The 12,974-nt window shown below is 28.2% G+C and overlaps 1 protein-coding gene across 15 annotated transcripts in view; it reads left to right on the forward strand.

Moving 5' to 3' along the window:
- The window catches only part of LOC408343 (potassium voltage-gated channel protein Shaker), a 313,638-nt gene that overhangs the window by 280,343 nt on the left and 20,321 nt on the right, over positions 1–12,974 (forward strand). For all 15 annotated transcript variants that reach the window (XR_001704774.2, XR_001704776.2, XR_001704773.2 and 12 more), the window contains 2 exons: positions 7,856–8,121; positions 11,487–12,130. Coding sequence is in view for 12 of the 15 variants with exons in the window: in XM_016914894.2 (XP_016770383.1) it covers positions 7,856–8,121; positions 11,487–12,130 (910 nt within the window). In the remaining 3 variants the exon portion in view is untranslated. The remainder of the gene's footprint in view (positions 1–7,855; positions 8,122–11,486; positions 12,131–12,974) is intronic.

Consider the following 12,974-nt stretch of genomic DNA (forward strand, 5'->3'; position numbering starts at 1 on the left):
AATCATTCGTTATATGTTGATTGAATCATTTCTGAAAATATATTATGAAATGCTTTTATAAATATAATACGTGGAATTGTACAAAATTAGTTGATATATGATCATTATTATAAATAGATACAATTATAAATTATGTAAGTAAAATTTAAAAATTGTATAATATTTATTTTCGTCACGAAATACAATAATTCAAATCAATATATACTTTTATATAATTTTCTTAACATTTATAATTTTAATTATATTCTAAAAAAGTATAACACACATATTATATTGAAACAATCTCTCTCTGTGAAAAGTATTGAAATATTTGTAGGAATTACTGTATATAATTTTGGATAAAGTTCAAAATCAGGATTGTTATTGAAATACATTTACGTTATTATATTTTTAATAATATTAAATAATAGAAATTTGAGAAATTAATTATTCTAATATTTTTTTCATTTATTACAAAGAATTATTAAATAAAAATATTTTTTTCGCAGTGGAATTTTTACATAAAAATTATTTTTCCATGTATATTCATTTTTAGACTCTTCAATTTTAAACAAAATCTACATTTCTCAAATATGGAAAATTATATTCTATTCCTTTTATCATCGTCACTCGAAATAATAAAAATCGTTTTGAAAATATTTCGTTCCTCGAATAAAATGTTTTAGAACATTTATCTCACTTTATTTGAAATAACAATTATTTATTCTTTTCATTTCAATAAATAAAGTCTACTCGAATCCACTCGAAGAAACGAATTTCGTAAAGGGTAAAAGCGAAAGGCGGGGAGAGGCGATCGAAAGACGATTTCCGTGAGAAATCATGGCCACTCGCGGACGTTCGATAACGAGACTAAATATCGATCGGCGACATACAGTGCATACGCGTGTATCCGCGCCGTCGCGAGTACAATCCAATTTCTGTTCTCGACGGGTCGCTCGTCATCGCGATGCACCGTCCTCTCAATCGAAACGCGCGCTATAATGTTCGAAAAGGCTAATTGCCTGTTCCAAATAATAGATTTTTATAGTCGGCATCCGGTATCCAACGATCAATGTTTTTGCTCTTCAATCCATTATCTTGGAATCCGTGCAAATGAAATTCGTAGAACAATTCTTCTATCGATAATGAAAAACCGTTTAAATGTTGAAATCCGATCGATACGAAATATTTTTAACTGAATGAGGAAAAAAAAAAAATAAAGAATTCAATGTAAATTTTCGTATATAACTCATATTTTCAATATGAGTTAGAATTAGAAAAAAATTTGAAATAAATTAAAAATAAATAATATTATATGTTGTCTTGGAAAAGTATTTTTTTTTAATAATCCTCGCAATTTTATTTCTCCAAAAGTGATCATTTCGAAACAAGTCGATATTTAATATTTCAACAATACTTTATCATTTATAAAGTTTTATATACATTATATAGTAGAGAGAAATATCCTGGTATCAAAGTTCCCATCTTTGCTATTCTAGCGCGGTTATAACACGCTGTTTGCATTTGACCTATGTGTAGGAAATATTTGCCAATTTCAGTTGCCTATCCACATCGAGTTATGGGCAACAGAATATAGATTGTGATTAAATCCATGATAACCTCGCGCAAAATGTATCTTTATTTTTCTTAAAACTAATTCTATTCTAGCTAGCTTATTGTTATCTATTATTTAAATTAAATATATTCTGCAACATTATTGTACATTACTTATTTGTTAAAAGTTACAACTAAATCTATATTATTATGTAATAATAATTCAATTTCTATACAAAGTATTTTTTAATCGTTATTTCAGATAAAAATAGAAGACGATTGACAAGAATTAGTACGAATTGATAAAAGATCAATCAAACTTGCCTCTTTATAGGAAAAATCAGATAGTTATACTTCATAGTATAAATAATGTTAATGAGAGAGAAAGTTGGCACTTAAGGCCGTCTAGCGACAATGGTCGGTACTACACAGATAGGCGTGCAGACTGATCGCAATGGCTTTTATGAGGTACTTTCGTCATAATTTCGACCGTTTAGTGATAGTAGTGAATACTAATGGACCATTACGTTACAATATTTAACATTATTTCCTACATCGTTTCCAAAATACAAAGTATTAATTCTGGTCATTTAATTCTTTGAAGGATAATGGATTAAAAAATATTTCAATATTTTTTAATATTTTGATATATGTTTTGAAAAATTGAAATAATTAGAAATTTACAAATTGCATAATGAAATTATTAATTAATTTATATATTTAATTAATTTATTTTTTTATTTTGATTATTTTTTTATTTTTTGATTTTGTATTTTACAATTATGTTCAACAACTGAAATAATTTTATTTTTATGATGTATTTTCTTAAAATAAAATTTTTGTAATACTAGAAACTCTAAAAGAATAGTTTATAGTTAAATAAATTCAATTATTGGGAAAAGATATAATATATTTAACAATAGGGAAAATAATACATAAATGGTGAAAATAAAAATTAAAAGAAAAGTAAATATTCTAATAAATATATTAATCAGATCATTATATTTTTCAAATAAGGCAAAAGAGATATCTTGATAGAAATATTTTCATAAACATATATTAAATTATTTTTTCATATATATTTTTTCATATATATATATTTATCATATATATTTCATATCACTTTTATTTAACATATAAAATATGAAATTAATTAAATAAATATTTTATATTTTACATTTATACTTTTATGATATATGCTTTATTAATTATAATTCGATATAAATAAATTTTAATACAAGATAAATTTGTTAACAAAAATTTTTGTTATTTCTTATTTTTTAAACATGAAAATAAATTAATTGAAGTTTTTGTATATATGCAATAGTACGATTCAATTAAAAACTGGTTACATTAGATTCTATTCCAGTGTTAGTACTATTATTTGAAATATTTTTTTGTATTTCAGTAAAATATTCGTTTCAAAAAGTTTCTATATTATTTTTATATTTTAAACTACTACTTCTATATTTTTGAAATACTGTTTAACTTATTAAATTATATATTATTTAAAAAAAATATTTAGTTATAAAATCCTGTAGTATTTGAAAAAATAAAAATATTGATTTCTATTTATTTATTTGAAAAAAATCTATTTCCTCAGTTCTGCAATAGAGTGACGTTAAAAATAATATTTTTTTGGCGGTACGAAATATTTTTTATCAATGTAAACTGAAACATTGACAACTTTCAGTGATATTTTCTTTTATAATATATAATTAATTCTGTAACAATTTATTTTATTGCATACAGTAATAACAATATATTATGATCTATTATCATAGCAAGATAATCTTCTTTTTTTATTTACATACAATACTCAAAACTTTTTTCTTTTTTTTTTGCTATTTTAAAATATTTAAATGTTAAATTTTTTTAATTTCTTTTTTTTAGGATAAACATATATGATGCAATTTTCTAATAAATTATGTATTTTGATGAAGATATCATGATTATCGAATTCAAAGCAATTAATGAGAAAAATAAATAAATAATTAAATAACTTGAATGAAATGAAACATAGAAATAAAATTCTTTTCTGTCCATTCGTGAATTTTAATAATGAAAAAAATAATAAGCTGAAAAAATAAAGTAAACCAATTAAAAATTATCATTCTCATCGATTTTGTAAATTTATCTTCAATGATTTGTAACAATTTAATTTTTGTTTCCAAGAAACAATTTTGTCTCTGTTTACATAAATAATTTTACACAAAGAAAAGATTAAAGAAAATTTTTAATTAGAAAAAAAATTTAAATTAGAAAGTTGAAAAATATCTTTATATTTAAAAAAACCGAAAAATTCCAAAGTTTAAAATTTTTTTAAAAGCAATTGATTTCATTTCATCTTTTTCGCGCGAGAAACGTACTCGAAACAACTTTTTATTAAAAAAATAATCATACAATTTTTTTCACTTCAACCCAGTGAACGCTGTCAGCGTTCTCTTCTTCTTTATATCAGTTTGTTAACCCATAGTGCGCCGCATTCCAGCATCAAAACTCGATTTATTTAAACGGAACGTTACGCACACTTTTGATATCACGACACACATTTATCCTCTATAACATTAACATTATAACATTATCTTCTATGACATTAATTCTTGAGCGGGCAAAGGTGTCCCCCTGCAATGCTTCCATTCTTTTGACCATCATTATCGATGAAACAGCTTCAGTTATAACCGATACTCCTTCTTTTTCTTCTTAATCGTTCTAATGGCGGGGCGCAATTACCCCAGTTTCGTTTATTAGTTTTCCGCTTCGTCGACTAGGATCGAAAAAAGAAAATCGTTCTTTCTCAGCCAAAATAGATCATTCGCGCCCGCGTTTCTTCATAATTGGCGTTAAATTTCGACACGTTGGCTAATTATGATCGCAAAACTTTCGTACCTACGAATCTCTTTCGAGAAGATTTTTTTAATAGTATTAAGATCTCACTGTCCCAGTAATATTTCTTTATAATTCATCATTATTCTATAATTGCCAGTTCGTTGTTAAAGATTAACAGGAACACGAGTCTTTTACATTAATACGCCATAGGTCAATTTATAGAATGTGTACAGTATTCATTGTAACTTGAATTCTGGCTATGAATATCCAGACTCAAGTAGAACTCTTATCTATTGAATTTTGAAATCACGTGAAAAAAAAAGAAAGAAATTCGATATTGTATTGCATTTTATATAATTATGATTCTATATGAGTCGCAGTTGAATTTGAAACTTTTTTCTTGTCATTTATAATTAATGAATATTTATGCATTTGTGCATAAAATTTGAACGTACAAAAATGTAAAATTATAACATTTAGAGAATAAAGAAAATTTAAATTAATTAACTCTTTCTTATTTCTTTGCTTACCTTATATGTAAAAATTTGATTTTGCACAAAAATTCGCAATCTAATTGAATTCAAAATATTTTAATTCATACATAATGTCGTTTCATTCATCTCATTTTCCTTTCTCGTCATCGATCAAAAAAAGTTAAACGAAACATGAAAATAAAAATTTCGTATTAATTTCATCAGTAAATGAAGAACACTATCACGCGTGAATATTTAAATCGTAAAAATTCCACAAGTATTCAGATACTTAGATTCGAATAGAATAAGTATCCAACCACTCAAAATTCGACTACTTAGTAGATCCAAGTGTAGCGGATGATCCCTGTAACGGGACACCGCAAGCAATCTCCATCTATTCATAATTTCTATTCATTCAATTTCCCAATTTTGATATATTTATATACTCGCTGATTGAATGGAATAAATTCTAGAGCAGAGTTGTGCGAACCAATTTCTTTATCCGAGATCGATTTCCAATTGATATTTCGTTAAACTTTAATAAAGAAGTCTCGGTGCAAAGGTATATTTATAGCGACTGAAAGAGCGTGCGGCTCGCGTGGGAGTCTATCTTCGAAGAATGTTACGAGAGCGAATAGATACGTTCGGTCAGTGAACCTCCTCCTGGAATAGTTTGCCTTGAGATGAGTGGTTGTTTAAAATCGTACAATCTGGAATCTGCCTTCGATACGAAAGTGAAATACAATCCTCTACTAGGGTGTTAATATATTCGATTCTGAGAGATCAAAACAGATATAAAAAGTTGGCAATGCAAAAATGATTGGTTGAAAAAGTTAGATTAAATTGGAAAATTATTTATTTCGACTTTTTTTTTTTTTTTGACTTTTAGAATTTATATTTTAAAGATCTCACGTAAGTGGGATTAACATTTTGTATGTTGTTGCATTTTGTATGAGTCCAATAAATGGCAATTATAGAGGAAATATGAGATTCTCAGTTATATGAATTTCCTAAGTTTCCTTGATTTTGGCAACGTAAATGTTCGTTTTAATTCGTTTTGTCGACATTTTCAATCCGATGATGACAGAAATACGACAACTGAATGGGAATGGACGAGATGAATGAAAAAAATAAGAGACAATTTGAGAAAATAGGAGCGAGATATTTATTATTATTATTATTTACAACTTAAGATTACATTATGTTTCGTTACATTATGTTTGGTGTCATGTCATAATATAATATCTTTTCAAATTTAAAGAGTAAATGGATAGAAAAATATCGATTTTTATGAAGATATTTCAAGGATAATTATTTTTTTATAATATTTTTATCAATTGCATCTAATACATTATAATTAAACATTTGTTTTAATCATATAATTTTCTTGTCGACATGTACAGTTTTTGAAGTTATTTTTTCAAAAATACTGAGAATCATAGGATTATTTAATTTAGAAAAAGAATTATTTAATTTTTATTTCTTTTATTTAATAATACATTTGTTTTTGACATGAATATTCATTTTCAGCCATATCACAATTTCACAGTTAATTGAATAATTTGTGTTTTAGTGTTAGTTTTTATTTTTGTCCTATGAAGATTGCCATTATAACGTATCATATTTTACTCGTCATTTATTCTTTTAGGAATAAAAATAACGCAGTAATCAGTTAACCATCATATCTGCCTGCTATGATATTTTGGGACTATATTCTGTTTTTAAAAGTGAAGAAAAATCATGCAGAAACAAAAGATGAGTAATACAATAATATAAAAATGCAAATTATTCAATTGAGTATGAAATTTTATCTATAAAACCGATATAACTGAAAATTGATACCAGATATCAGGAATAAATGTATCAGTATCATAAAAAACAATCTTTGTAATTAAATATCGACTTTCTTGATTATGCTATTTTTTTTTATAAAAGTGTAATTTTAATTAAAAGAAATTTAATAATGTTGTATTTTTAAAAAAGAAAAATCAAAATTATAAATAATAAGAGAAAAATTACTGAATATATTAAATTCTCGTTTCTCTGTTGAGAATAGAATAATTATAAAGTACTTACATTCAAAATGATTTTAACACGAATTCGATTTCTTCTCTCTTTACATAAATCTGTACAATCAGATTAATAAGAATTCCATTTAAGTATTCGAATATTTATACTTGATTCTTGAAACGAAGTTCAAATTATGAATAAATGAATGCAAAGTTGATTTACGTAATTATAAAATATTCAACTGGAAAATATATTTCTTGATACATCACGAAGTTCAACATGCGAATAATATCAATAATAATAGACAATATAAAATATCGTAAATAATATTAATATAATAATAAATTACAATTAGTGTATATAGGAAATTTTCTTAATTGAAGAATGAGAACTATAATTTTAAAACATTAAATGCGTAAATATAAAATTTACCATGTTTGATTTTATTTTTAATTAAAAAAATCTTATGAATCTCACGTGAAAAATAGTAAAAGTTGTGTGAAGAAAAATGAAAATAAAAAAAAACTGTGTATTTTACTTGTTACGTTCAATAAAAAATATAAATAAATTTAAAAGTCTGATTAAATCTAAAGTAAGAATTAATGCCTTCTAGATAACTCTTTGGTATTCTAAATTTTTGCAATAAGAATCAGTATCTGTTAAATAACTGCAAAACTTTTGTATCTACTTTCATAACATAATCAATAACCTCTTCAATAACTTTTCAGTGCCGAATCTTTTACAGCAAGAATCAATACATTTTAGATAAATGTTCTCGATACTTAATCTTTTTTAACACTTATGAAATATAAATACTCATAACTTGCAGAGAAGACAGTAATCATATAGTAAGAGTTTTTATTCGAATTATTTACTCTTTCAAATACAAATTCGAATTACTCGTATTACTCGATATTCGAATACTCGAGTATTCGAGTATCTCGAATTCTCGAATATTTCTGTTACCATCAAAAAGTAATGATAATCTTCGATTCACGTGATCTCGACAGGTGAGCGGGCTACGGTTTGAGACGCAGCTGCGTACGCTGAATCAATTTCCGGACACGCTCCTTGGCGATCCGCATAGGCGTATCCGATACTTCGATCCGCTTCGCAACGAGTACTTCTTCGATCGGAATCGGCCCTCCTTCGACGCGATACTTTACTATTACCAGAGTGGTGGCAGGCTCCGTCGCCCGGTCAACGTTCCTCTCGATGTCTTCTCCGAGGAGATCAAGTTCTACGAGCTGGGCGAGCTGGCCACCAACAAATTCAGGTACGAATCGAATCGATTTATTTATTCATATTATACGGGGCGGGTGTAGAAAATATTTTAACTCTCGAGTCGATCCGACCGAATTTATCCGGATAATATTTTGGACGAGAATCATTTATTTATTATCTGTTTACTTATTGACGGGAATATTTTAAGATGAAAAATAAAGAAGATATAAACGATGTACAGGGTGACTTGTTTATATCGATCTACTCGAATTTCTGGAAAATATTTTCCAGAGAAAGATTATTATTTATTTATATTGGCGGATGGTAGGGAATGTTTTGAGGTAAAGAATAAAGAAAAAAGCGAAATATAAGAAATGTACTGGGTGACTTATTTATATCGAATATCTCTGAAGAATGTTCTAAATAAAATTCGAACGATTTAAAAAGGAAAAATTTCAATTTTAAAATATGTAGTTTAAAATATGTAGTTTACTTTGAATATTTCTTTTTGCATTCGTGCATCTTTGTACGTTTAAATTTTCTATAAATATCTCTAAATATGTTTAAATATCCGCAAAAAATGAAAACCAAGAAACATAAAGCGATTAAAACTTTCCTGTTTACATTCTTTTTTCTTTTTCTTGTAAAATTATATAAAAAAATTTTGTTTCTACGTATAAAAACGTATTGCACGAGAAAGTTTAAAAATCGTCGGAAAATCCGAGTGATTTCTAAACGGAATTCAGCTGGCTCGTTTGTTCAGAGACATTATATCTCTCCCTTCTGGAAACATACAATGATCTCGTTTCATTCGACTTTCGTTACCACGGAAATAAAAGGAAGGGAAGGAGGTTGGAAATTTGTTCTCTCTTCCAGTCCATTTCTTCTTCTTTGGAAAAGACAAACAGAGCAGAAAATAGTAATGTACAATATATAGGGTGTATGATATACCAAAATTTAAGAAACGATTCAAAACAAATAAAAAAAATCAAAAGTAAAAAAAAAAGAAAACCAAAAATTAAAATTAAAATTTTTTTATTCTCGATTCGAAGAATTATTCCTTCTAAATTAATCTCTCTCTTTGAACCTAACCTAATCTAACCTAACCTAATCTTTTTGAACTTTTCCAAAAAAAAAAAAAAATAAAAAAGAATATTGATATCCTTTCCCTTCCAAGAGGATTGAAACGAAATCTCTCTCTTCGAACCTAACCTAACCTAATCTAATCTAATCTAACCTAAACCTCTTTGAACTTTTCCAAAAAAAAAAAAAAATAAAAAGAGTATTGACATTCTCTCCCTTCCAAGAGGATTGAAACGAAATCTCTCTCTTCGAACCTAACCTAACCTAAACTTCTTTGAACTTCTCCAAAAAAAAAATAAATAAAAAAGAATATTGATATCCTTTCCCTTCCAAGAGGATTGAAACGAAATCTCTCTCTTCGAACCTAACCTAACCTAATCTAATCTAATCTAACCTAAACCTCTTTGAACTTTTCCAAAAAAAAAAAAAATAAAAAGAGTATTGACATTCTCTCCCTTCCAAGAGGATTGAAACGAAATCTCTCTCTTCGAACCTAACCTAACCTAAACTTCTTTGAACTTCTCCAAAAAAAAAATAAATAAAAAAGAGTATTGACATCCTCTCCCTTCCAAGAGGATTGAAACGAAATCACTCTCTTCGAACCTAACCTAACCTAAACTTCTTTGAACTTCTCCAAAAAAAAAATAAATAAAAAAGAATATTGATATCCTTTCCCTTCCAAGAGGATTGAAACGAAATCTCTCTCTTCGAACCTAACCTAACCTAATCTAATCTAATCTAACCTAAACCTCTTTGAACTTTTCCAAAAAAAAAAAAATAAAAAGAGTATTGACATTCTCTCCCTTCCAAGAGGATTGAAACGAAATCTCTCTCTTCGAATCTAACCTAACCTAAACTTCTTTGAACTTCTCCAAAAAAAAAATAAATAAAAAAGAGTATTGACATCCTCTCCCTTCCAAGAGGATTGAAACGAAATCACTCTCTTCGAACCTAACCTAACCTAAACCTTTTTGAACTTTTTAAACCTATTGACATTCTCTCCCTTCCAAGAGAATTGAAACGAAATATTTACGAGGAAGAAGCATTTATTCCTTTTAAACTCCAAAAAAAAAATAATTAAAAAGAATATTGACATCTTCTCCCTTCCAAAAAGATTGAAACGAAATCTCATTCTTCGAACCTAATCTAACCTAACCTAACCTAAACTCCTTTGAACTTTTCCAAAAAAAAAAAAAAATAATAAAAAAGAATATTGACATTCTCTCCCTTCCAAGAAGATTAAAACGAAATCTCTCTCTTCGAATCTAACCTAACCTAATCTAACTAACCTAACCTAATCTAATCTAACCTAAACCCCTTTGAATTTTTATAAAAAAAAAAAATAAATAAAAAAGAGTATTGACATCCTCTCTCTTCCAAGAGGATTGAAACGAAATCTTTCTCATCGAACTTAACCTAACCTAAATTTCTTTGAACTTTTCCAAAAAAAAAAAAAATAAATAAAAAAGAGTATTGACATCCTGTCCCTTCCAAGAAGATTGAAACGAAATCTTTCTCTTCGAACCAAACCTAGCCTAACCTAATTTAACCTAAATCCCTTTGAACTTTTCAAAAAAAAAAAAAAAATAAAAAAGAATATTGACATCCTCTCCCTTTCAAGAAGATTGAAACGAAATCTCTCTCTTCGAATCTAACCTAACCTAATCTAACTAACCTAACCTAATCTAATCTAACCTAAACCCCTTTGAACTTTTATAAAAAAAAAAATAAATAAAAAAGAGTATTGACATCCTCTTCCTTCCAAGAGGATTGAAACGAAATCTTTCTCATTGAACTTAACCTAACCTAAACTTCTTTGAACTTTTCCAAAAAAAAAAAATAAATAAAAAAGAGTATTGACATCCTGTCCCTTCCAAGAAGAATGAAACGAAATCTTTCTCTTCGAACTTAACCTAACCTAACCTAACCTAAACCCTTTTGAACTTCTCCAAAAAAAAAATAAATAAAAAAGAATATTGACATCCTCTCTCTTCCAAGAGGATTGAAACGAAATCTTTTTCTTCGAACCTAATCTAACCTAACCTAACCTAATCTAACCTAACCTAACCTAAACCCCTTTGAACTTTTCCAAAAAAAAAAAAATAAAAAAGAATATTGACATCCTCTTCCTTCCAAGAGAATTGAAACGAAATATTTACGAGGAAGAAATATTTATTCCTTTTAAACGAAACACCCTGTATCACTCACGGCAACAGAACAAGGTTCTCCAGGTGCAGGTAACGCGCCATTTACCAATTATGGTTAGAACGGTGAAAGCAATGGCGTTAGAGGGTTGGAAAAATGAGGGGGCGATAACGCTGATTAAATCGGCAGGGAGGACGAGGGGTTCATCAAGGAGGAGGAGAAGCCGCTGCCGTCGCACGAGTTGCAGAGGAAGGTCTGGCTGCTGTTCGAGTACCCGGAGAGCTCGCAAGGCGCCCGGGTAGTGGCCATAATATCCGTGATCGTGATCCTCCTCTCGATCGTGATATTCTGCCTGGAGACCCTGCCCGAGTTCAAACACTACAAGGTCTTCAACACGACCACGAACGGCACGAAGATCGAGGAGGACGAAGTGCCGGATATCACGGACCCGTTCTTCCTAATAGAGACTATTTGTATCATCTGGTTCACGTTCGAGTTATCGGTGCGCTTCCTCGCCTGTCCAAATAAACTGAACTTCTTCCGTGACGTAATGAACTTCATCGACATCATCGCGATCATTCCTTACTTCATCACCCTCGGCACAGTGATGGCCGAGGAGGAGGAGACGCTTGACCTACCAAAGGCGCCGGTAAGCCCGCAGGACAAGAGCACGAACCAGGCGATGTCCCTGGCGATACTCAGGGTCATCAGGCTCGTAAGGGTGTTCCGGATATTCAAGCTGTCCAGGCATAGTAAAGGCCTTCAGATCCTCGGCCGTACCCTCAAGGCCTCCATGAGGGAGCTCGGCTTACTCATCTTTTTCCTATTCATCGGTGAGTTCAAATCTCGTTCTAATTCTTTCCTTTTCTTTCTTTCTCTTTTATGTAAATGTATATTTTTAATAAATTTTTACAATATCGTACTGCAGACTTTGTGTTTTATTTGTTGACAGACGAGATTTTAATCGTTTTGGCACAAAGTTTAATCTTCGATTCAAAATTTCGCTATTAATTTAAATTCTGTTGGTATCTGAAATTTATCGAAGAGGTTACTTTAAATTTTTGTTACTTTTATTCATTTGTTATCTAAAATTAAGTTTGAATTAGATTTTGTTTTGTATTACTTCATAAAAATAAAGAAAAATAATGTATTTTCTACATTCAGTTCATTCGCTATTCAAGATTCCATTAATTCGAAGTTTTTATTTTTATTTTTACATTTTGTTTACAGAATGTTTTGATGTATTTTTATTTATATCAAATTATTTGTACTATTTTTAATTATATTAAATTAATACCCTTCTTTAAAATAATTATACATATGCAAAGGATTCATATTCATTCCACATTACATAATGGCTATTATATCTACAAAGCATTCTGATTATTTTTTTTACTTATTAAGCATTTTCTTTGAGCTTCTTTGTTAACGAATTCATTAAAAAAATATATATATATATTTACAATCAAATATTTTGCTTTGTATTAAAGAAAATTTGTTGAGAATAATAATAATCTTATTTTTATTTCAATAATAAAATAATTTTTTTGAAAAATTGGAAATCAATTAAACTAACGCAAATCTTGATTTGTTCGACGGTAATATTTTTGATAAATTTTAACTGAATTTAGGATAAAAAATATTACATTTTTATGAAAAAATACAAAGTAATAGTTT

This window comes from Apis mellifera, linkage group LG11 (assembly GCF_003254395.2).
Source record: "Apis mellifera strain DH4 linkage group LG11, Amel_HAv3.1, whole genome shotgun sequence".
Classification (NCBI taxonomy): Eukaryota; Metazoa; Arthropoda; class Insecta; order Hymenoptera; family Apidae; genus Apis; species Apis mellifera.